Source organism: Corvus kubaryi, unplaced genomic scaffold (assembly GCF_017639235.1).
Source record: "Corvus kubaryi isolate FWS band 111438036 unplaced genomic scaffold, C.kubaryi_AGA036_p1.0 136, whole genome shotgun sequence".
NCBI classification, from domain to species: domain Eukaryota; kingdom Metazoa; phylum Chordata; class Aves; order Passeriformes; family Corvidae; genus Corvus; species Corvus kubaryi.
In genome coordinates this window covers 11216905-11243124 of record NW_024580670.1, presented here as the reverse complement: position 1 = coordinate 11243124, position 26220 = coordinate 11216905, and the positions used below count along the sequence as shown (strand labels likewise).

General features: G+C 41.3%; 1 protein-coding gene across 1 annotated transcript; it reads left to right on the top strand.

Annotated features, from left to right (window-relative positions):
• Positions 1-3571: 3571 nt before the first annotated feature.
• RUVBL1 (RuvB like AAA ATPase 1) lies at positions 3572-20357 on the top strand. Its single transcript, XM_042017072.1, has 11 exons — positions 3572-3817; positions 4565-4651; positions 5257-5389; positions 9300-9451; positions 10713-10802; positions 11643-11792; positions 13131-13194; positions 14302-14500; positions 16241-16343; positions 19372-19463; positions 19768-20357. The coding sequence occupies exons 1-11, from the start codon at positions 3677-3679 to the stop codon at positions 19925-19927; spliced, it is 1371 nt and encodes a 456-aa protein (XP_041873006.1). The 5' UTR covers positions 3572-3676; the 3' UTR covers positions 19928-20357.
• The last annotated feature ends 5863 nt before the right edge of the window (positions 20358-26220 follow it).

Below are 26220 nucleotides of genomic sequence, written 5' to 3'. Positions count from 1 at the left end.
TTCTCCGGATTTTTCTGTATCCCTCACAAAATGTGTAGCATTTTACTATTTTCCTTGTTTTCCCCTAAACACACCATTCTCTGTCCTAGTTGTTCTCTCCTATATGAAATTTCTTCCTTAAAACATGTTCACTTTAATTGCTAAAGTTTATGGACTCATGGGAGAAAGGGCAGGAAGTCAGACTTTTGGGATAGGGTAAAAATGTAGAGGTCATTCACACACTCACACACACGTACTCTCACTCCAAAAATAATACACTATTTGACAGTTTCAGGATTCAGCATGTCCCACTGAAATTTGAAAGCTTATGTGAAACTAGGCCACGTCCTGTAACCTCAAACATTTAGTCTAGGAAAACAGCTCTCAAGTCTCCAGCTCCCACATCGGGTATCGCATGACGTCTGTGCCAAATAGGAGACCTCAAACCAGGGGGCAAAAGAAACGTTGGTAAAATGAGTTGATTAAACTTGGGGAATAACAGTTCAGGCTGTTAGTGACAGGTATTATTTTTCTGGTTAGCTGGCTAGTGAAATGTTAAATTATACTCCAAGCATCCATAGAATGGGCTGGGCAGAATGGTCGCACAACCTACTTACGTTCTATCTGGTGGCCTGGACAAAGGAGAAAGAAGACTCATGCTTTGCAATTGAATTATTTTATCCTCCCCCTCTAATATGTTAACTATTCAAAAAATCACAGAAATCATGTAAAAGTTGAGTTTTGGTATTTCCTCATACTGATGCACCACAACCCAAGACACCAGCTATAAAAGATGATTTACACTATAGAAGCTCAATTCTAAACTTCCCAGTAGTTCCAGTTGTACTCTGCTCTTCCTGGGGAATAAACAACTAATCCTGTGTGGTCTAAAGGATTATTGTTTATTTTCCCTCATCTGAATGTCCTCTTTTGTCCCTCTTTAACTGCAACTTCAGGACAACGTTCAAAGAACAAATGGAATGAGTGAAACAATCAATACAATGAGCAATGCCAAACCTGACACAGTTTAGTAATACTTGTGAGCAAAAAAGAGGGAGAAGCCAGCCTCACATTTATCCAGCAAACTATTTTTCACTTGTTCTTATTTCTATTCTACTACAAACACAAACCCAAATAATTTTAGTCACATTTTCTGCAGGTCAATATTAAAATTGTACCTTCAGTGTGGCAGCAGATTTTATTTACTGAACAGCAATGGTCACTAGCAGACAGAAGTTTTAGGCTCTAAATTCTGGGTTTGAGACATCTTATTGCTGTAGAGAAACAATTAACACTCTGTTTGTTATCCACTTTAAGCAGGAAAAATCCCTAATTAGTATTTCTGAAGTTAACCTTATGTAGCATATCTGATTTTTATAGACATAGAATATTTCTATCCTTCCTCCAAGTTACAGTGAAGATTAACAGCAATTTTTTTATTCCTGCCATCTACATTCTTGTATATTGAATTTCACCAAAAATAAATAAGCAAATATTATTAAATAGACTTTGAAATGCCATAATCTCAAAAACAGGCCTTGCTACAACATCAAACAAGATAACATGGACCATATGGACAGGTTTCAGTCTAAGTTAACAAATTATTATGTATTTCACCCTTTGGAAAAGGAGGGTCATACTTAACCTGAACCCCTTGATAGCAACATCACTGCCTTCAGAGCTCTTACCAGACTTGCTAATTATCCTTCCAGAACTGGCAGAAACTTGAACTCTGACCAGACTTACCCACAGCACTTGCGGCAGTTTAATGCACTGGAGAAATCAAAGTTGTATATTTGCTCTTTTACAAAGGAAAAAGTCAGCAATTCAGTACCTATTAGGCATTTGTGTTCTGTGACTAATATGACCCTGAGAAGATGTACAGTGTCTAATGGCATACATGCTTTTCTAATTATTTAAAGAATGGCTCATATTTGTTGGCCAAAATTCTTAGCTGAACAGTTGTATAGCAGGATACCCTTACAAAGGTGTTGAACCACACATGTGTGCAATTATATTGCAATTACAATTTTAAACTAGAATATGTAAATATAAACTGACAGAAAAATTAACAGGAAAAGAAAGCAACAAATAGCAAAGTCTTGTCTTTGCCAAATGACATTTATAACAAAACTAATGGAAGCTCTTGAACAAAGAGGGAATGAATAGCATGTATGTGGTTCACTGGGCTTTTGCAAATTGAACCATAACTCCCATCCTCCCTAAAACTGCTCTAGAAGCTTGTGCTGTCACAGGACTGCTTTTGCAATTCCCCTGGCAGTGCACGGGAAAGCCAATATGCCACCAGGCATCAGTCCTGCTTCATACCACATTCATCGACAGGGTTTAAAAATTGCAGACACGGCCAGGGGTTTATAATCACAGACAACTCTGTATATCCATGGGAAGAATCCCCCGTCTTCTTTGTGGGAGAGAGATCACAATATCTACCAACAAGGAGAACTCACTGGAACTGCAGGTTCCCAGATCCCATCTAAAATGTCACTGGGAGTGATCTCTATATTAAGCTTTTAAACCCTTCATAGAAGGTGCAGCAGAATTACCACCAAACCACAGTTAGAAGCTGTAACACCACAGACCTCATGAAACGTGGATGTTTCTGTGAGGCCATGAAACGACCTGCTGAGAAGCTGGAGTGTTTTTACCCATTTCAATTGCTCAAAGCTCATAACGAATACGTGCTGTAGGTGCAGCACGTGTGACAGCCTCAAATGCTTACAGGAAGGCTTTCCTTCCGAGATGTGGAATAGAATTATTCTGCAGTTTCACTGAATGCTAAAAACTAGTGAGCAACACCGAGCAGGTAAGAGACCACCCTTACTTCCTTGTCAGGGGAGTTAGACTAGATGATCTCCAGTGGTCCCTTCCAACTGTAACAATTCTGTCAATCTTTGACAAAGTTTTAGAAAACGCCCTTGGTGAGCCTCAGCTTATTTTTGTGAGCTAAAGCCAGCCGAGGTTTTGATAAGGCTCACGGTTCCTGGCGCACTGTCGGCGGCTGGGGGTGGGCAAGCGACAAGACCGGGAGAGGGGCAGCAGCCCCACACCGAGCCAGGGACACCCGGGGCTCCCCCAGCCCTGGCAGCGGGGAGAAACGCTGGCTCCAGCACCAAACCGGATTCTAGGAAGGCAGAAAGTGGTGATGGTACTGCAGGGCTAAGAAACCTGCGAGCAAGAACGAGCTGGTTCCCCCTCCAGGAGGGCTCCGCTCGCCTCTCCCCAAACCGCCCCTGCCGATTCAGAGAATCGCAGAACCACTTAGGTTGGAAAAGACCTCCGAGAGCACAGAGTCCAGCCCATGACAGACCACCACCTTCTGACCCAGACCCTGGCACCGAGTGCCCCGTCCAGTGTTTCCCCGAGCACCCGCAGGGACAGTGACTCCACCACTTCTCCCCTTCCCGGCCCAACTCCTCCGCAGCGCCCGCGCCCGCCCGGACCCTCCGCACGCGCCGCACGCGGAAACGGGCGGGCGGACCCTAAAAACCTGCGCCCCTGCGGGTGACGGGCAGGCCCCGCGCCCAATGAGCGCCGAGAGCGCCGTGACGGGGGCCAATGGCGGGGTGGGGGCGGGGCGCGTCGGGCGCGCGCCGGGAGCCCCGGTAACGCGCGGGCCGCGTGCGAGGAGCGCGGGGCGGCCGGGCCGGAGCTGCCCCTGCGCTGCCCCTGCCCCGCCATGAAGATCGAGGAGGTGAAGAGCACCTCGAAGACCCAGCGCATCGCCGCCCACAGCCATGTCAAGGGGCTGGGGCTGGACGAGAGCGGCGCCGCCAAGCCGGCGGGGGCCGGGCTCGTGGGGCAGGAGAATGCGCGGGAGGTGAGCGCGGGGCCGGGCCGGGCCGGGCCGGGCCGGGGCGTCTGACAAGTCCCGACAGCGAGTGAGAGTCGTGCCTGGGCTCCCCCGTGTCGCTGCTGCCGTGTGAGATGCTGTGGGGGCGGTCGGGACTGTACTTGCTCCGTTCCCGCCTGTGCGAGGACGGTGACGGTCTCCCGGGTGTCGGGCGTAGAAATTGCGGTGTTACAGGCAACGGAACCAACCAAAAGTTAACAGATTTGGTGCAAGTAGGGATTCGAGCATCCGTTTCAGTGCGGTGTTCGGATAAAAGCCTCACAGAATCACAGAATGCTTTGGGTTGGAAGGGATCTTAAAGATCATCTCATTCCAAGCCCCCTGCCGTGGGCAGGGACACCTTCCCCTGGACCAGGTTGTTCGGAGCGCCATCCAGCCTGGCCGTGAAAGAGGATCTGTAGAGGATCTGCGGCTCAGGCAGCGAAGATTGATCTCCTGCTTTACTTTCCAACCTCTCTCTGCGTGTGGGACTGCGGGAGGGAAGAGGAGTCAGAGCTCACAGATTGAGTTATCTTGTCTGTGATTTTTAATGTCTGTGTTAGATAAAATAATTGTAGAAATCACGTTTTTCTGATCTTGTTTTTCTTTTTGTGTGCATGAAATTGAAATCTTTACTTTTTGTAAAAGCTATTTTTTCTAAACTCGTTAGGTAGTGTTGGAACAGAAGATGCTATAGCAGTACTTGTGTTAACAGTGTAAATACTTAACTTATAGGCGTGTGGGGTTATAGTGGAGCTAATCAAAAGCAAAAAAATGGCTGGCAGAGCTGTGCTGTTGGCAGGACCTCCTGGAACTGGCAAGGTACTATTTTTCTATTTTGTTATGAAATAAAATATTTCCAAATCTATTCTAATTTGTTGTCAAAACTGTTTTAGGGTAGTGGTTAGAAAATGTTTTCATCTACCAGAATTTTTTTTCAATCGGTGTATTGGTATAGTTTCCTACTTTATACTTTTACTTTTGCCATGTCGTCGACACTTGCAGTATCCAGTGGTGTGTTCAGCATCTTTAGTGTGAACCCACCTCTTGTGGGGTAGTAAACACATAGGTAACACAGGCTCTGAAAAAGTTTTAGAAGTTACTTTTATATTTAAAGCCAGAATAGTTTTTGTTTGGTTTACTTTTTCCGCCATGCTATTTAAGGCTTTTTGCATTCAAATGCCCAGTATTGGCTCTTTAAGGTTTTTTGAAAGTCTTTGGCCAAAGTCACCTGTGTTGAAGGAGGGTTGTTATATGTGAGAAATGTATGTCAGACAGAATAGTCTTACTATTAAATTGATAGTTGATATATAGAAAGTGATATAATGAGGAAAATTAACTTTGTGGAAAAAGAATCCTTAATTCTCTTCAAAATTAATGTCTGGGTTTTGTATTTGGTTTTGTTTTTTTTTTTTTTCCTTTTAAAGACTGCTTTGGCTTTAGCTATTGCTCAGGAACTGGGAAGCAAAGTTCCCTTTTGTCCTATGGTTGGAAGTGAGGTCTATTCCACTGAGATCAAGAAAACAGAAGTCCTAATGGAAAACTTCCGACGTGCAATTGGTAAGTTTCAGGAAAAGAAGAATTAAGTATTTGCATGATACTTTGCTTTTTTCCAGTCACCTAAAAAATAAGAAGTTTCCAGTGGTCACAATGTTCTCATATTTTTGTATGCTTATTTTCTTCAGTGCTGGTCCTAATTTAGTGAATCTCTTTCACACTTAGTGGAGTCAGGTTTTCTGTTTACAAACTGTAACTTAGTTATTGTATTATGGTTTATACTTCACCAAATTATTCTCTCGTCCTCCACATTCACCTCTCCGTTTTGCCTGTGACTGAATAAAGCTGAAAGAAAAAATAATTTTTAATTTCTTACGTTAGCAGAAATACTTACAGACAGAAAAATTCTCCTCCCATTTTTTTTGTTTTAGTGATTTCACCCTACTAAACAGTCTTAATCAGGAGCTCCCAAACAGCAGCATTAGCCTGACTTACTGTTCCAGCAAGCACACACTTCAACTCAATGTCTTCCTCAAGTCTACGGTGCATTTACAAGTTTGATGTAAATTGGCTTTATTTGCAGCACAGCCTCAGTGACTGTCTAAAATCTCTTATATGATTGCTGCTGACAGCTGATAAATGCAGACAGAAGTGGCCCTTATTTGTGTGAGGATTGGCTAAAGAGAGCCCAGTTGATTTTAGTCCTGAACGTATTAACAGTTCATTTTCCTGTTTCAGTACCATGTTTCCTCTTGGACTTCATCTGGCAGCAGCAGGGTGAAGAAGTCTCTCAGTTCTTCAGTGAAACAAAAGTATTCCTTTGACTTTTATAAGAGAGCAACTTTCAGTAGTCTCTGGTCTTCTGGTTACCATGAAACTGGCAGGGCCTGGGGGAGGGAAGACGGAGACTCGGTAGTCTGCAAAATTTCCTTGATGTGATGAAGTTCCCTGTCAGAGATTTGGAAACCTGAACCAACAGATGAAACTTATGCCATCCATGTTGTCATTTCTAGAGATAGCAGTATTTTAACTCTCTGAGGTTTAACAGCCAGCTACATTGTTAGTTCCCTGCATTCCCTGAATGTCAATAGAAAGACACTTCTAAACAAATATTAGTGTTAATGAAAGATGGAACTTCTTTTATTCCTTTCTGTTGAATTCCATGTCACATTTTCATAACACAGCCTTTATTGAATATTTTTATGAATGTAAGAAAAAATTCTATGAAATATTTTAAAGGACTAGTAATCACCATTTCTTGTAATGAAACACTTTCCAGTTGGGTTTTAATCTCAGGTAGGTTTTAGCTTCCCTGCTTGATAAAGAAATACTTTACAAGGGTGCATTTTTAAAAAAATGATTCTGTGCAGTGGCAGCTGGGTCTGGGTGCAAGGGAACCTTTAACTCACCCATCCATCAGTACTTGAAGTATTCATTTAGGTATTACTGAGTTTTGGCTTTTTGTATGGTTCCTTGGTAGCAGCTTCTGTGTACATCATCATTGCTCATATAATGGATTTTACTTTCAAGGGGTTTAGCCACCTGATTTAATTATCAGAGATGTTAATACCAATTTTTTTACCTAATGGTTGGGGTTTTTTTCTTGGAAATTACAGAGTCTGACTGGTTTGGACCCATCACTTTATAAGAAAGTAGGAGTTACTCTGACTTCACAGAATTGTTATTGTTTAGAGTCTTTTAATAACAGACTTGACATAGTCTCAAGGCCAAGTAGTGTTTGGAATGCAGTAGAGAGCTTATAATATGTAAGAAATATGAAACGACAGAGTGGGAAATGAGCAGATCGAATTGCTGTATGGGTTAAAAGAAATTTAACCTGGGATAGATTAATCCAGTATAGAGCTCATTAGCAGCTGGTGAAGATGATGATAGCAGCTAATGTTAGAGCTCAGTTGCAATCAAAAATAACTGCTGCAGTAGCCACTTCAATAGTATGACTGTTCCTTGTGTTGCCAGGTTGTACCTGCCAGTGAGTCAAGCAAGCACTGTTTAGCTCCATGGAGTGCTGTTGAACCAAAACATGAAATAGCCCACAATTGCTGCCTTGGATTTGTGTCTGATTTGGAAGTAGATCTCTCTAAGAACTCTTTTGAGAATGAAGTTCATAGTTGAAACATGCAGATTAATTTGAAATCAAAGGATAATCAGCAGCAAGTTCAAAGCATCAATTACCTTTGTTCAGATCATGTTCATCTGTAATATTTTCTACAGACACATCTCTTAAAAGCACATTAGTCTGGATTAGAGGCAGGCTTCTGAAGCAAATCCCTGCGTTTGCCCTGCTGACTTGGCTTTGACTTGTGTTGGTGAACAGAATGAGCACGTGAACTGGATTCTTTTCAGATGAAATGGAACTGGAAGATTCATTGCATGCTTCAGCAGCATACAAATTGTACCCTAAACACAAACAGGCTGCCAGGTTTTCAGAGCAGAATAGAACTTGTGCTGCAAGTTTAAAAGCAAAACAAAAAGAACACGCAAACCTGGTCCAGTTTGTGACAACAGCAGTTTCAATGTGCAAATTCCCATATTGCTTCACACTCCTTGCATATGAGCCAGTGTGATGCAGCCTCGTCTAGGTCAGTTTTATAACTCAAAGGTTCATTAATTTCTGTCTGGTGTTTTGACATACCTGAAAAACATTTTTAAAATTACTGAAATTAACTTCATACACAACTTTTTATGTAGTCTTAAGTAAGAGGAAGCAATCATTTCTTACCAAGAATTTGTCATGTTATCCACAGTTACGCTGTTTCTCGCATTTCATATCCTGGTTTGAATTTAGGCCCAGTAGAGGGAGACAGACTCGTATTTGTCAGTTCTTTATAGCCCCTATCAGCAGCTCAAAATTACTGGTGAAGTGTCTGATCTATTTCAAAGCAAAATGAAAAGTTACGGAACAAGGAAAGTTTTATAGAGTCACAATACCCTCAGACTGGGCAGGATGACTTCCTTATATCTTGTTACAGCCCATTCATTATTTTTCGTATGGCATGTGTGTCTCATAAAATACTTCATAGAGTTCTTCAGATGTGGATTCTTTGAACTTCTATGTAGTTAGAACGTACATAATTGTAGTGGTGGTGGTGATGATAGTGGGTTTGCTTTGAAACGGTCTACCTGTAAATCTCATCAGCTCAATATTATCAATTTAAAATAACCTAGTTATTTAAACAGTAGTTGTGACTAGAGCAGAAAAACACAAACTAGAACCAGATACTCTAATGATTGCTTGTCTGTCTGAAAAGTAGCAAAGTGAGGATGTAATTTTCAGCTATTTTGAAATAGTTTTAAATTTGCATTGTAGCAGTTTCTGCTAAATTTTGTCTAGCTCAGCTTTTGCTATTAACTTGAGAAATATTTGAAATTATACAATAACCCCTTAGTAATTTTATGATGTTCTAGCACAATACCTGTTAATCAATTTATGTAATATTTTTACCTCAGTTGCTAAAATGTCAAGTTTTTTATGGAGTTCCTTTTTTTTTTTTCCTATCTTTTTGTTAACTTTGCAGGGCTTTTCTGATGGTCCAAAAATTGCGTAAAACTCACTGTTAAATTAATGTCACTAGTTTCAGAAGATGATCTGTGTTTGTGGCTTTAGCACAGGGGAAAAAAATCAAGCAAATTCCCTCTTTGTGGGAGGGAAAAGAGACAGAGGATCCTAACATTTGCTTCAAAAACTAGTAATAATGAGTAGGAAAAAAGTAATTTCTAAAAGTTTAATGAACTTCTTAGCAGGTCAGAACTTGGGCTGAGCTTTCATTCTGGTGCACAGGATGAGTATTCTCACTTAAAATTGAAGAAGAGAACAATAATTCATCTTTCTGCCTATAAAAGTAAAATTTTACCATGAAATGTAATGCAGCCTAACCATATGTTACATTTTTTTGACAGTAAAGCAGCAGACTCCTAAGTGTATACTGAAACTATTCTAAACAATTTGTTGCAGGACTGAGGATTAAAGAGACCAAGGAGGTTTATGAAGGAGAAGTCACAGAACTAACTCCCTGTGAGACTGAGAACCCTATGGGGGGATATGGCAAAACCATCAGCCATGTAATTATAGGACTCAAAACTGCAAAGGGAACCAAACAGTTGAAGGTAAGTGTGGTAGAGTCTCAGAGATTTCCTTAAGTATTTCGAGTTAGCAGCTTCTATTTTTGGCACTTCTTATTTCCATTTCAAGCTCTTGATCTCCATCTCTGTCAAGTGGGGCTGCCAGGAGGCTGCTTTCTTTGGCTAGACAGCTTTATCCTGACTGTTCATGTTTATCTGCTTTATGTAGAATATTTGGATATTGGTCTTGTCTCCTACTAATTGAAATAGGAGATAAACCCATCATCACTTGGTTAGCAGCTGCTGTTATTTCTCTGGCAGCACATAACTGTATGTCTTCAGTGAGTTAAAGGTGAGTTTTAGTAGGAAGAGATCCTGATACAGTTTTGTTGATCACTAGTACCACAAAAAATGGGCTGAGCTGGCAGTCTGAACTTTGTTCTGTCTCAGTCTGTGATACACTCTGACCCTGGCTATAAATTCATGTTCATGGTAATAAACATACAAGAAAGGCCTTGTTTGGTTTTGTTTTCCTAATTGTCAGGAACCAAATTTTCGAGGATTTGGCTAGGGAAATATTGCCTGTTTAAATATAAATTGTTCTTTCTGTCACATCCTTTCTTTCTGCATGGGGTGTCATGCTCTAGTGAATATTTGATAGAGAACTGGAAATTGAGCTGGTGTGTTGCCAGCTCAGGCCCACTTTCCTTTTGTTTTCTTGTCTCCATTCAATTTCCCAGTCAGACTAGGAGAGAACTAAAAGCTGTCTCTGCTGTTAAGTATCATCTTTCATTTGTTCACTCTGAAGGAAATGAAGAGCAAAAGTGAATAAACATGTACCAAGAGAAACAAAGGCATCTAATGTATTCCACACCCACTCTCCCTCACAGAGCTCCACAGAGGATAAGGACTCAAGAAATCAAGGAACATAATTCAGTGCTATAGCCAGATTTTTTTTATAAAAGTTTTCCTAGAAATCTAGAGAACTACTGTTTCCTAGGTATAAATACATTGTCACATTACTTAGAGGTATGTTTTGTAGCTGGTACCATTATGTTTCTGGCACTGTCACTTCCTTTTGGATAGCAGATTTTTTGGTAAGACAGTGAGTTCTGTGCATCTTTCAGATTTATTCTCTATCCCTACTCCAAATGTTACAGCTCTATAAAATCCTAGAGGTGTTGTCGGGGTGAGTTGCAGTTTAATTTTGTCTGGTGGGAGTGAGCTTCAAACTGAATTTCTTTACCTTGATTACCATAACAATATGGAACTGTTTTGACCAACTGTGCTGTTTGCTTGTCTCCAGCTGGACCCAAGCATTTTTGAAAGCTTGCAGAAGGAGCGAGTGGAAACTGGTGACGTTATTTATATTGAGGCAAACAGTGGAGCTGTCAAGGTAAAAGAAAAGTTCTGTACTTTTATGCAGGTGTATGTTTCTTGTAGACCTTTCTCTGGCTTTGTCAGAAGGCTCTCTGATTTATTAACCTTAACTGACACAAAATGGTTACATGGAAATTTTAAAAAGAGCCCAGTGCTGTCCTTATCTGGAGAGAAAAGTCTCTTTTGCACCCAAAGAACATGGTGATCCGGTTCACAATTAAGGTCATCTGGCAAGGAAGCTATCACTGATGCTGTCTGGATGAGTTTTCTTTTCTGTAAGATCAAGGCATCTCTTAGGGAAGAGGGGAAAAACCAAGCAACTTTAGTCATTTTCAGGCTGACATGTGCAGCGTATTTAATCTTTCTTTTATCGCTCTGGTATTTTCTCCACAAGATATATACATGTAGAAGGGAATACTGCATTAGTTAGCATTCTTTTCATATCTGATTTAGAAAGTAAGTGTATAGTGATACTTGCTGTTTAATGGATGAGCATAATATTTTCTATCATATAATAAATCACCCACCTACAAAGGAGTCTTGAACAGTTCTCCCAATCTCTGGTTAATCTGCTGGATTTGTCCTTTAGCAAGAATTGCATACGGTTAAAAGAAGGGGAGAGAGAAATGGAATATTCTTGCCACTGAAAATATCAGGCGTTTTTCAACAGAGTGTTTGAGCTTTGATCAGTAGATAGGGTATGCCTGTTGCTAAGCAGGGAGTGGGATGTCTGGATTGTCAGCTGAAGCTTGTCAGAACTGGAATTGTGAACTAACCCCGTTATCGAGTTCATGTCACTCAAGGTTTTGGAACTGAAATTAATTCTATACCTGGGTTTCTCTTTGCTGTTCCTCAGAGGCAAGGCAGGTGTGATACCTATGCTACGGAATTTGACCTTGAAGCTGAAGAGTATGTTCCCTTGCCAAAAGGTGATGTGCACAAGAAAAAGGAAATTATTCAGGATGTCACCCTGCATGACTTGGATGTGGCCAATGCTCGACCTCAGGTATCTGACTTCACAGATGAAGTCTTTTCAGAAAAATTATTTGACATAGATGTGATGTTACCAGAATAATTGAGATGTAGGAAGTTGAGCTAACTCACTCACCCTCAAAGATTCCACTGTAGGAAAAGCAGTGGGTGTTACACCTTGAAGGCCAGTCTAGCTCTTCTCTCCTCAGGGAGGTCATGCTGCAGCTGCCTGCCTTCAGGGCCCTGCCATGGAGGTTAAAGATGCAGTTGCTTCCTTAAAATTCATGCACCTGATCATGGAATACTGGTCAGAGTAACACTCTAGCACTACAAAGAACAGTCTTGGAGTTGTAGAAGAGCTTCCACGTGGTTGGGATCCACCACCTTCACAGTTAATGCATAATCTAGACCCTGCTCTCTTTCCCTCCACCACTGTGCCCCATCACTTGCAGGAAAAGAGTGATGTGGGCTGTTTCCTCTGACCAGGAAAAGAGATTATTGCTTTCTCTCCAGAAGGAAAGCTGCCTACAGGTGTGAGGTAGCAGCAGCCAGACCTGCATCATTTCATTTCTTGGAAATTCTGAATGCAAATTAATTTATTCTGCTCTGTGTTTATGGTTTCATGGCTGTGAAATGGCAGCTGCAAGGACTGAGGTACTAAGTATTTTTTCCGCTGTGGATTCCACTGATGTCCTCCCTTTGTTCAGAAATGTTTCATAGCCACTTGTTAAACTTCTTTGTGAGTTTCAGTAGAGCTCTGCATGTATTGCAGAAAAAAAAAATAGGAGAATTACTTCTTGCTGTGTCTTGTTCACTCGAGAGAATTTTGTCTGTGTCAAAAACAAAGTCATTAACAAGTTTAAAGGCTGGAATCCCTACAGTATAACAATACAACTCTTTAACTTACTCAATTTCAAAATAAACCTCCTTATTTACAAAAAAAAATTTATTTGATAAAAATAATGGTATTCAAAAGTCATAAAATTTAGAATAATTCTTCCCATGTTGACAGGCTGAACACCTACTGTGCATGCAGGCAATCGAAGTCTCTGTGTTCCCTGACAATTTCATTCCTCAAGATTTTCTCTGTGACAGTTTTTTTAAGAGAGGATATCTCATTTTGATTTTTTATGCTCTCCAAATGAGCAAGGCTGAACAAAGGATGAGGAGGTAGATAGGTGATTATGTTTAGAATACTGTTGTGGTGAAATGGCCTAAACCTTGACAAAGACCTATTATCAAAGACTGCTGATATAAAATGTCAAGTTAACTGTAAGAAACAACTTCTTTGACCAATTCCTGATCTATAAAATTCCCCAGGTATGTGCTTTATACATGACGTCATAGCTGATCTGTAACTTTGTTTTTCTAGGGAGGGCAAGACATCCTTTCTATGATGGGACAGTTGATGAAGCCTAAGAAAACTGAAATCACTGGTATGAAACCTGTATGGTATTTTGAGACCAATATAATCTATGTGTTTTCCAGTTAGAAAAGGATTAGAAAATAGAGTAACAATATTGAAATTAATGCCTACATAATACATATTCATAAATACTCCAATTTCACAAAGCAGTGATACAGTTGCTAGAATTGCAGTGGCTGGAGACAGTGCAACAAGTTCATGCATATAGTGGGAAAATGTATACACTGCTCTGCACCCATCTTCCTGGGGAGAGGTCGGAATGGCAGTGCCATCCCCCTTCCCACAACATTCCTGCCACAGTGTGAGATTCAGGCTTTCAACAAAGAGCCAAACTGAACAGCAGTAATACACAACGTCTAAAAAATGTTGTAGCAACCATTCTGAATTTTGGTGGAATAGAAAAATGGCACCTCTGGAACAGCTGTCTAAGGACCTGATGCTCCACATGCACTGCTGCTCTTCCTATCTTAACTACAGGTGTTTGGAGGAAACAGTATCTACAGACAGATGTGTTCTCCTTTTTGCTTTGAAAGAAATGATGCTTCACTAAGTGACTATCTAAATTTAAATCAAAATCTGTTTCAATACCTAACTCAATGGCCATCTTTTGAAGTATTTTGTCTGTCCCAGAGGTTGCTTTGCTTATTCTAATACCAGATTTATTGATGTAATATCTGGCATAGCTTTGAGAGTAGTAGGTTCACAGAAACTTATATAGCCTTTTTTTTTGTTAAACACAACTTCTTTGCTGAAATAGAATAAAAAGATTTCATTCTTTCAGTGATGTTCTTTTCAGCTATGCTTGGAAACTTCAGTAAGTTTCATGTTTTAAACTGATGTTTGACTGACTTCTTCACCCCCCACACCAAACTCCACAAACCTCCAACAATCAATTCTTCATAAGTGTGAGAAATGCAATTTTTAAATAGTTTGTTGCACAGATGGCTCCCCAGTACAGTATGAAATGCCACAAAATTTTAGTGTCGCAGATATTTTCCTTGTGGTAGTAAGATAGCAAACCATGAAAAAGTTTAAGAAGAATTTTCCTTGCTTCAGTCTTTACCTACTGACCTATTGTTCCCTAGCAGAACAACCAACAGTTTCTTTTTGTTCTCAGACAAACTTCGAGGAGAGATAAATAAGGTGGTGAACAAATACATCGATCAAGGCATTGCAGAGCTAGTGCCAGGTGTGCTCTTTGTGGATGAGGTTCACATGCTGGATATTGAGTGTTTCACATACCTGCACCGAGCTCTGGAATCTTCTATTTCCCCCATTGTCATCTTTGCTTCCAACCGAGGAAACTGCATTATCAGGTATGACATCAAAACTTGAATTTTCCAGTTTGCATTGGTCCATAAACCTTGGAATTAGCTGTATCAGTAGAGTTACAATCTTTGAAGGCTTTTGTCTGTGACACTGACACCTGTGATAATCCTCTGCATGAGTTGCAAGGTGCATCAGTGCTCAAAAGCTGCTCATAAGCTTCATGATGGGACAAGCATTTAATGCCAGGCTGACTGAAATTCCTCCTTCCCCCTAGCACATCTCTCCTCCTCTAACAGCTTCTGAATTGTTTCACTTCCTGGGTGATCTGTAACAGTTACCATTCTTATTGTATACCTCGGTACATCTGTTGCCTGCACATTAGTGACATCAAAAACACCAGAGCTACAAACCTCTAATAATCATTGTTTCCTGCTTCTGGATTATTTTGCTGTTTACTATCCTAATTCCATCAGACTTCAGCTTCTTGTTCTTACTCTTATATGTGTCACAGTTCAGCCTCTCCCTTTCCCTGCTATGTTGGTCTGGCTTTTTGTGATTCTTCAGTCTTGCCAACCAACTTGTTTTTCATCTTCATTTCACTTTGTGCCTTCACTTTGATATTTTGCACCCACAAAAAGCATTCTTTGCATGTTCAGTAAAAGTGCTCTCCTATTTCAGGCTCTTCTGTAAGTTCTACTACTAGTTTGTGGTCTAGGTCTAATTATGTCTAAACAAGCTGTCATTAACAATGATTGCTACTCTTTGAATTAATTTAATTCAGCTGTATAACCAGCTTTTCCTTTCCCTCATAGTGGTTCATCTGGTATTAATCTTCCTCTGTTTGCATTGCTTAAAAGTGAAAATCATAAGCCCTTCGAAAATGTTTAAGGTGGACATTACAGCATTCTCTTTGCAAAGATACAAAAAGACTGTAAGAGTAAAGGAAATAGAGATCTGTCAGCATGGATTCACTGTGGATCTTGTTATGAAAAAGCTGTGATTTAAGAAAGGAAGTTTTCCATATAACAGTGGCATCTAGTATTGGAGGACCATGGCAAGAGTTGCAGTGCCTAAATACTAGCACTGAACTTAGAAATATAGTTCTTTACCAGCACTTCACTGTTTTTACTGCGATCTCTGCAATGGTCATAAATTAAATCTAGGTATCTTTCACTCTCGACTTCACAGCAAATTATGGTGGTCTTGGGAAACCAAGAGTACACGTATCTGCAGGCTTTGCTGTTGGGTGTTGTACATCAAACAAATAAAATGGTTGGGGATCTAGATCCTGCCCTGTCCTTCATACAGAGACCTACACTTCTCAGTTTGCTGGATTGCAAGCATGGAATGTAAACCACTGAACTATTCACTGGAGGGACTGGGGAAAGAATGGCTTGCTCAGCAACAGGGCATGTTCTCCAGATGGATGATAGTATATATAATTTCTGCTGATCCTGCTAAACAACTTAGTAAGAATGATTTTTTCCTTGCTGGAAGATACCTTGGAACATTAGATAAGACTGTATTGTGAGATAAAAGGCAGGAAAGCACCTCTCACTATTTTTGAATGGCATGTTTAAGAGCTCCAGCAATAGTACTTGTTTCCTTGGGGCTGTCTGGAATGAACGTTAGACCAGAATGTTTCCTGTCTCTGACCCATGGGTGTGTGTCTCTGTGGACACACAACAATTGTAAACTAGTATAGTCACTTTCTACTGATTTTAACCCAATCAATGTACTGAACTCAGACTAGTGTGTGATGTCTTTCTGTTTGGTTTCTCCTCTAGAGGCACAGAGGATATCGTATCTCCTCATGGAATACCATTGGACCTGCTGGATCGAGTAATGATTATCCGAACCATGCTCTATACACCCCAAGAAATGAAGCAGGTATGCACAGCGTTTTAAAGAACTCGTTACAAGTCCCCAAAGTTGTGCACAGCTTCTGCCTATTCTGTTACTGTAGAGCTGTCTGACTCTGTGGTCACCAGGGCTTGTGCCAGAAAGCTTCCTGCTTGTTAAAAGCCTGCTTCTCTAGGAGCCAATACAGTGAGCTAGTTAAAACTGCACCCAACTTCTCTAGAGGTCTGACTCCCAGCCACTGAGGAGTTGCTATGCACATCTGGGGCTGAAAGTGGCACCTCACTTGCGGGAAGGCATCAACTGTCAGCTGAAGAAATCTCTTGCACTGGTGTGCTTTCTATAGTTTGCAGATTTCAGCAGGTAGTGCTTTTTCAGGTGGTGTAAGTTGAAGTGTCACATAATGGGATCTTGAGTCCCAGACCTCGGGCTTTTCCCTCACATGAGACACAAAAGGGATTGAGGAGTACAACCTCATGCGCTGCATTTTTGCCTTTATGCCCTGTACTGTAGCTTTAACGTACTGGGGCTGTCTCCTAAAACTGGGAGACTTTTCATGCTCCTCAAGTCAAGTTTGGAAATGTAAGCACAGCAAGTGTTGCAGAGATACCCTTCCAAATGCCTGGAAGTTTTCCTGTGGGGCCATCACAATGTATTGTGTATCGATTATAATGCTTGGTGCCATTATGATGCATTGTGTCAAAGATCCCCCCTCATTAGCGTCTCAATGCCGGGAAGTGACACAATGCAGAAGACATTAGGGTTTACCATGTCAATTCTTTGTATTATTTAAGAGATAGTGTCAGTGGAGGAGAGCATTGTCACCAGATAATGGTCTCCTGCTGCTGAATAAGTGCCAAGGTGAAGCCAGGCATTTATCGAACTTAAACGCAGAGGCAAAGCTTCATTTCACTTGGTTTGAGGAGCTTTTCACTGGTGCTTTTCTGAGCTGTTCTCAGGATGATTTTTTTGTACCTAAAGGACACTTTGAAGCATTAGGGTGTAGATTGCAGTAGAAGCAGCCCAGTGATTTAACAATACAATTAGGTTTAGTCTCTATACAAAACAAATTTTCATGTGTGACTTTTACTCAGCCTGGCGGTATTAAAGACTGTGTGGACTTCCCTGTAGTGTAAGTGAATTCTGTGTAGTTAGTGCTGTATTACCGTGCAGATAAGATTTTCAGAAGAGCGGGGTAAGTGCTGTTATTTCCACCCTCCCCAGGGCTGAAGGAAAGGAAATGTTCACAGTAGCATTGCCTAAAGCTAAAAATAGAGTCCAGACTCTGGGCCCCATAAATCATTTTCCCATAGTCAGATAATCTCATCTTCCCTTAAATTAAGGCTTTTGAATGGCAGCTTCTCATGGGAGAAGAGGAGGAGCTATTACATTTAACTCTGGCTTCTAACTGACTACAGCTGGTGGGGAAGGGGGGTAAAAACAAGGCACCCATAAGTTTAATTCTCTATTTTTGCTCTCATTTGTCTTTCATGTTAGGAAGAGGTTTCTGCAGATGATGTTTCTGTGTGAGACCCTTGCCTTCACAATTGATTCCTTTATCAGCACAGAATCTGGTCATGTATCTACTGAAAGTTTGTTCATAACCAGTTCAACATACTTTTTTGTGCATGTTGATAAAGTAGGAATCGCATTGTGAAGTGCTGCTCTGAGACAAAACACACAGTAACCTTGGTGAAACCAGAATAGGGAAAAAATTCACTTTTATGCTTATTCTAGTCAGGTGTTGTTATAATCAAACTTTTTTGCATATGTGCCTCCTGTTGGATATTAGAGGTTATAACTGAGATGTTTTGTTCCTAATGTATTTTGCCTGATAAACACTTGTTTTCCTATTCCATAGTAAATCCATGTGTAAGCAAGCTGGTGGGTTAATGGCTTGGGCCCCAATCCTTCAGTAGTGTTCTACCAGGTTGCTACATAAAAAGTTCTTTTAAAAAACATTGTTAAAGATGTGGCATTTGATACCTTGTTGTTTGTAGCAGAGGAAGAACAAAGTAGCAGTGTGTGAGTGAAGGGAAGGGGACATCTGGGTGATCTGCAAGTAAAAATCTTGAACCTGAAATTGGGATTTGCAGCAGCATTGCCAATAGTCAATGTACATATCTCAGCACCAACTTTCTGCCATTTCAAGCCCCTCTCTTACTCTGCTCCCTACCCTGGCTCCCTGAGCGCATTTTTATGGCTTTAATTTAAACGAGCGCTTCTTGATATCTTGTTTACAAAGCTGCCAAAGTGAAAAATACCTGTATTATATGAGGCTTGCAGTTCCAGAGTTATCTCAGCACTACAACACAACATCATTATCCAGTCTGCCCCTTATCACTCAGCTGGTAATACAGACTACCGAGAGACTTGTGCCACTTCTGTTACAGCTTTATATGCTCAGGCTTATTGGTGATATCTTCCTCCCCAACTTTGTAAAGATCTTCAAACTGGTACAAGCCTGAGACTGTTCTTGAAAGATTAGATTCTTCTTAGTGATTTTTTTTTTCTTGAAGGAATAGGTGAATCATAGAAAGTAACTTTTTGATTTATTTTACTGTCTTCTTGTCAATTGAATAAAAAGTGTGTTGTGAGCTGCTATGGGAAGGGTGTAGCTTTCTGTAGGGCTTTTTGGAGGGCTCTGCTGTATAGCATCAGTGATACATTGCAGAATCCAGTAACTGGTGTGTCCACAAGACTCCAGCTGCCACTGATTTCTCACATGTATTTTCCATTTTCTTGTTTAAGTTCTCATATTCTGCTCCTTATTAGTAGGTAGGCCTTGCTAACCATGCAGTTACCATGAAGGGTTAGCACTCCGGATGTGTTACTTCACCTTCCTTTTGTGATAATAATTTTTTTAACATTATATTTGCCTGTTCAAAGACTTAAAATTCTACAAATTCTTGTTTAGTGGTGAGTTATACCAGGGTAACTCTCCACACCATCTTGTTTTGTAGCATGTCATCTCAAAGCTGACAGTTTATAGATGGTAATTAAAGTAATTTAGCATGTTAATTGTTTGGACTCCTACCTCACTTATTCTTCCCAACAGATCACAAAGCTCCGTGCTCAGACAGAAGGGATTAATATCAGTGAAGAAGCTCTAAACCACTTAGGGGAAATTGGTACCAAGACAACCCTAAGGTAAGTTGGGCACACTTTTCTGTTAAGCATGACTGAGTCTAAATCCACTCATGGTAAGATAACTCACTGTTGGAAGCAAGACAAACCTCTCCTTTACAATGACATGGTGTGTTAACAATCATTAAAAAAAGAGTGGTAATGCTCCTCTTTTCTCCTTTAAAGAATGCATGTGCTGGAGTGCTTGCTGACTTTTTCTTACTGGTGGCAGAGCTGTGTTTCCCAGCAAATGTCCCACCCCTCCATATCTTCAGTTCCCTGGCATGTGCTGAGTTGTAATTGCTCATCTGCCTCTGTTTGATCACAGGTATGCTGTGCAGTTGCTGACCCCAGCTAACCTGCTTGCCAAGATTAATGGGAAAGACAGCATTGAGAAAGAGCATATTGAAGAAATAAATGAACTTTTCTATGATGCTAAATCCTCAGCAAAAATCTTGGCTGATCAACAGGAGAAGTACATGAAATGAAAAGCTTATCATGTTAGATGCTTTAAAGTAGCTTTAACCCTTAGCCAGGGCTGGCTTAGTTATTGAATGAGAAATGTTAATGGTTTGTCTCTTTTGGGACTGAAGAATATTTAAATGTTGGACTGCTTTGTCAGGCCAGAATTAACTATCGAGTGTTCCTACTTCATTATCAACAATAAGATGCTCCATGGTGTGTGTGTAACATCTTAGTCTCCCTTTTATCAGTATATATGAAATGAATAGCTCTTGACCCATCAGCTTTGTCTTTAGATTTCGTTACAGAAGAGCTCTAACTGAAGTTGATGCTTAAGAACAGTCTATTTTCATTATGAATCCTGTTTTAAAATAGTTTCCTTTTACAGATGAGAACTGTTTGGTTTTGAATCAAAGTTTGTCTGAAGTGCTTTATAATAAAAAAAGGTCAAGAATATTGGAAGTGTGTGTTCACTCTGGGTGTTGGCCTGTCAAAGGAACAGTCAAAATAAATTGGAATTAACAAAGCCAAGTATGAGTAAAATGGATCTGCAACACAAAAATAGATTGCAGCAAAGGGAAAAATAGATTAGGACTTTTAAAAAGTGTTTACTTCTTTGTAGGGTTTGGGTTTTATTTTCAGAAGACTTCCTTGAAGAATGCAGAAATACATAATAGTTATCTTGGCCCTATTGAAAGCCTTTCCCCCAGAGTAACTTAAACTTTTCTTGGGTTTTCCTAAAGCAGATTAAATAAAAATTGCTTTCCATCATGATTAGCTTTTTTTTTTCCACTATCCCCACTTTCTTGATCACTCAGGATCAGGAAAAAATTTCAAACTAAAACCAAAATCCCACTCTGCACAGACTTTGGATGAACTTCAGTTTAGTCTCATGTTCAAAGTGTGCTTCCTTGTTTTGTAAAGCATGGATACCTGATTGCTTCACAGCACTCTGAATAAAGATTTAGATCCTTGTAACACTGAAATACAAATCTCTGTAACCACATAAATGGATGTATTGGGGAAAAAATGAAGCCTTATTAAGTGAATAACCTCACTAGGTTCCTTATTAGAATCTTTAGGGTTTAAAACTCTATGTACACTACTTAAATAAGCATTTCTTGGGGTAGGGGGGGAAGGGGAAAAATAGTAACTTATCACAGGAGCCCAGTTTTAAATGCCCTTTTTAGCATCTGCAGAGTGAAGAGGGTGAGTTTTCAATTAATACATTTAGCTCATCAGAAATTTAAATCTGTGTTCCTGAATGAGACACTGTCTCACAAATACCAAACAGCTACTCAGCCTTCCATGAATCCTTCACAAGATGTCAGTGTCTCAGTAATACTACATGAGGCAATCACAGGCCTTTTAGGGTTTAGGGGGTTTTCTGTTATGTTTTAAAGGTAAAATCCACCTCTGTTATTCATTTTGCTTTCCTGAGAGAAAGACTTTGTGGTAATTAAAGAAGCTAAAATTATCACAAAACCATAGCATGCACGTTTGTATAAAATATATTTACATGGCTTAATTGCTACAGAGCAAATGTAACAAAGCTCCCTTGTTAAATCAGAGAGTTCTGCCTTCTAAAACATGCAGGAGCTCAGTCATCATCTCTTTGGGGAAGGAGTCCAGCTGCTAAAAATCTCTGTCCTCACCCCTTTATGCTCTAGAGGCTTGTCTTCCTTGTGCTGAAGTGCCGTTAGTGGAAATTGCTAATGATTTTTCAGCTCCAGAAACTGGACTGGACAGCAGAGACTGCTGGGGAGAAAAAAGAGCTGGAAGCAAGCTGGGTAGTTTGGATTTAATAATGTTTTGATCACATTCTACCATCTTAGTCATGTAAAAACCTGTCCCATTCTTCAAAGTAAAATTCAGTAGCCTTGTCAGCCAGCCCTAATTAGCTTTTGTACTTTAAATAATCTATCTACTCCTTTCTCTACATCTGCAACTAAGCAATAGTGACAGATACATTTAATGAATGATTTTTGGTTTATCTGTGAATATTTTTGGCCAAGGAGCATTCCTGCTTTCAAACCTAAAAATCCACTCTCTTACTGACTCCAAATGAACAAAGATTGCAATTACACCATCAGACTAATTTTCACAGTGCTTCTAAAATCTCTTTTTACTGTGGCTGGATGGCACATCCTGTTTTAGTGCTATGGCAGCATAGAAAGAGACAGTGAATTAAGCTGCTGCATGATCAAAATTGAACTTTTTTTTTTCCTGTTGCAGTTTGAAAGTCCTTCTTGGCAATGATGAATGCAGTTATTCAAGAATATAAGTACCATTTTTCTTGGAGTTTTTTGAAATATCTAACTGATCAATTTAGAAAGAAGTTTGAATAAGCCCTAAATAATTCTGAATGCCAGAGCAGTTCAAAGGCCCAATCAGCGTTTGATGGCATTGGCTTTTTAGTGATAAATTTGTCTCTGTTCACTCAGCAGCAACAGACCTACTGGGGCAGTGAAGGGTGGTTACCTCCTGGAATACTGAAATCTTAAGACCACTGTTCCCACTTACCATCAGCAGGAAGGGGCAGAAACTCTTGGTTCTCCTTTAGCAAGCCAATTGTTTCTTTGCTTACAAGATGTTCTTTATAAAAATTCAAGCTCTGTAAAACTGGGGGGGAAATATCTGTGCTCACAACTAGTAAAACAAGTGATTCTCTGTAAAACTCAAGCTGGGTAGCCTGCCAGACCTCAGATACAAGCAAAGACCTGGGGAGAAGTGAACTGTGTGCCGCACACTGCAAATAAGCAGCTCCATCCGACCCCGGTTTCACAGCAGACTTCATGACTGATGGTACCTGTCACTTGAGACTGACTGCAGGTACACAAGTGTACTTTGAGAAGAAAACAAGATCTCAAAATACACATGGGGGGAAAGCAGCAGCAATCAATCTAAATCAGTTTTCCCAAACCTTGAGCAATTAAAAAAAAACCAACATTACATCATCATCAAGATGATGATTACAAAACCATCCTTCCATCTGCCAAATCTGTGGCAGAGCAGGGGCTGCTCCCAAAGAATCCCCAGAAAGGAGCAAGGGCCCTTCTAATGGGCAGCAGCAGAACTCAGTGCAGGGTGTGCTCAGGAGGGGATGCAGTTTCCTACAGGGTTTGCTCCTAGAAGGGCCCCACTTTTCCCTTCTGCACTTTCATGTCTGTACAGCAAACAAGCCCCTGCCCCAGTTCCGTAGGGCCCTGTCCCCAGGGTGCCACCTCTCTGGCCATTAAGTGCCTAAGGAAGACGTAGAGCTGTGGTACAAAGGGAAAATCCTTCCACGCTAAATGGTGAGCCAGTGTTTATCTAGCCTATTAAGTGACGTCCAGCAGACTTACTGGTGTCAAAGCTTTGCCCATGAAAAAAAGTCTTTCATATTACTGATAAAAATAGTTCTGTTGAAAGAATCACTGCACCATATACAATAGGTGCTGCTGAAAGATCTTCAGAAAAAGTAGAAATACTTGTGACACAAAGCTGCCCCTTGAAGGAGGAAGGCACAGGCAGCAAGGAACATTCCCACCAAATAAGTTTGGTTATTCATATTAAACGTGAAAGAACAAATTATTATTTTAATTCTTTTCTTCCTATTTTCCACAAAGGTTGCACTTAATGCATTAATCTTCTCAGCGAAGTTTTTACGACCGATTGCCTACACACTATGAGAAGTTTCTCCATCCATTACTCGCAGGGAAACGGGCCCTGCTGTATAGGAAAATATTTGTTACATCTTATCAGGGTGACACATAATCTAACAACAATTACAGCAAGCCCATATTTTGTACTATTTTGGTTTCAACGTGAAAAATAGTTCTAATATTAAACCTGGGGTGGGTGGGGGTTATAGTAACCAGTTGAATATTATAAGCTGTGATTTCCTTTCGATGTGGAGCGGTGCCACACTTGGATCCTGCTCTGAGACAGGGGATACACATAAATCCAGTGTACGTGCCTCCTATGCAGATGCTATGGTCTGCTACTACCTGAGAGTTGATTCCCCCTCTTTGTACACACCAAGGGCAGAAATCGCTGTCTCTTAATTTTCATGTGGCCAAAAGCATTTAAAACACAATTAACCTTTGTGAGAAAAACAGGAAAGCTGACCCAGCCAGGAGACCATCGCTGTCAAGAAAACTCAAGACTATACACATCCTGAAATCTTCCCAATCTCAAAAATTGGTCCAGATGCCCTCAATGGAAAAAACTTTGATTCCCTTCTTGCATTGGCTTTTACCATTTGAAAGTGGGGTACCCACAAACAGCACCAGGGCAAGCACAGCAGCTCAAAGCATGGTAAGAGTTTTGCTGTGGCTCAGCAGGCACAAGACACAGGTACAGCCTTGCCTCAGGCTGCAGGATGGCCAGATGATGTGCTGGAGTTACCCCAGTGACCTGATTTACACCCTCCAGGACCAGAAAAACACTTGTTTGGGAAACCCTTCCTCTGTACTGATGCCTGTGCACACAGGTGGGGTGTGAGATACATCAGTGTTCCTCAGGGTGGGAAACACTTCAGAGAGGTGAAGATGATGATGCTTTTTATTTCTTTTGACAGAAGATAACCTGGTAATCAAGAGTCATTACCAGCAGGAGTTTATTTAAAACTCCACTGTTCTCATCCAGCCTCAAAATGCCCTGAAGCAAACAGGAGATTTTCCTGCCTCACATTTTGATATCTTTAAAAGGAACACACAAGTGCTACGCTCTGCACCAGCTCTGGGAGCTGGGCATAAACACACTTTGGGCTCTCAGTTCACAATTTGTCTCTCTTCTGCCCATTAATAGCTTTGGAGCCTGTGCATCCATGTACATATTTAATTGTGCATGTCCAAGTGAGTCATTGGCACCAGCAAAGCAATAGCACTGATATCCTGGGAGTTACAGCCACAAAATCTATTTAACAGCAACATTTTGATGAAGTGAGCTGGCCAGGGAAAGAGCAGAAATTTTTCCCCTTTAAACAATAAAAATTAACAACTACTTTATTTTTATTACAAAACATTGTAAACAACCTTCACTTGGGGTTTTATTTTGGGTGCCAGTTCAGGATTTCCAAACAGGAGAGGACATAACACTTACCTGACCTTGTACTGTGCAGCCTGCACAGCACTGCTGGGCTCCCAGCCCCGACCTCCAAACCTGGCACCAGCTCTGCCACTGCCCATCTCCGCTGGCTGACGGCCCCACGCCTCTGCCAGCAGTCAGGGGAGCTTGCGATGGTTTTCTGATGCAAAACCAGGCAAACAAGGGGAAAGAGGAGAGATTTGAGCACGTTTCAGGTCGGAAACCAGGCATAGGAAGGGGTGCAGGGACGGTGAGGAAGCAAAGAGCACGCTCACATCTGCGGCTGATGCGTTCTTTCTCCCCCAAAGAAAGCTCACATTCCTGAGTCTGCAATGAAAAGTGGGAAAACGGCACAACCTGAGGTTTTACAGCCTGCTCAGCATGGCCTCTGATCCCACAGCCCCGTGCAGATGCTGTCTCCCGTGGGAGGGTGCAATCCACAGGGGTTGTTGAAGGCAGCTGTGATAAAAACAACTTCCAGACCGAGCTCAAGCAGCACAGGAGACAGCCCGAGAGGCCAGCTATGGGCTCCTGGGCTTTGGGAACACAGGGGTGCCAAGACCATCAGGTCTGCCCTCACCCAGCCTTTGGCAGAGGCTGCTGCTGTGCGAGCAGGGAGAGGGGATGGCACTGGATGACAGTAAAAGTCATTTGCCTGTTCAGGACCTTTGTCAAGTAAGTGCCAGCAAGGACAAAAGCAGCATTCCCAGCACATGCCTGATCCCCTAGACCTGGGGCACTGTCCCTGCAATTGTCACCCCCCAGTGCACTGAACTCCCCTGGCCACAAGCAGCTCTGCCTTACAGGGTGCTCAGCACACTTGTGACTGCAATGGTTGTGTTCTGGGTCAATGATTCATCCCCTTGATGCCTGGCTTGCTGTTTTCTGCCCTGGATATTATTCCCCCTCAAAAGCAATGGTGGTAACCTGCAAGGATCAAGCACTGGTGCAAGGGGCAAAACAGATTTTGCTTTCAGACAAGTCTGTGACTTCCAGGGAGCCCATCTGAAGCTACTGCTGCAGTACAGAGCTGCAGTACAGAGACCAGCACTGCCAGATCCCACAGACCACAAAACACTCTGGATTCGCTTGTGGAAGTGGAGATACTGCCCAAGGACAGCAGCAACTGCCACAAAACCCCAACATTCAATCACAGGACCCCCACGTAAACCCACTGTGCCCCTGCAGAGGCTGCTCCGCCTGTCAGAGCTGCCAACCCCCACAGCTGCTGTGGGGTCCCGAGACACAC

Bases quoted from the DNA above. Each gene is read 5' to 3' on its own strand.
- RUVBL1 (XM_042017072.1), top strand. From the start codon at position 3,677: ATGAAGATCGAGGAGGTGAAGAGCACCTCGAAGACCCAGCGCATCGCC. The intron at 3,818-4,564 runs GTGAGCGCGGGG...CTTAACTTATAG, and splicing joins GGCAGGAGAATGCGCGGGAG to GCGTGTGGGGTTATAGTGGA. The intron at 10,803-11,642 runs GTAAAAGAAAAG...GCTGTTCCTCAG, and splicing joins CAAACAGTGGAGCTGTCAAG to AGGCAAGGCAGGTGTGATAC.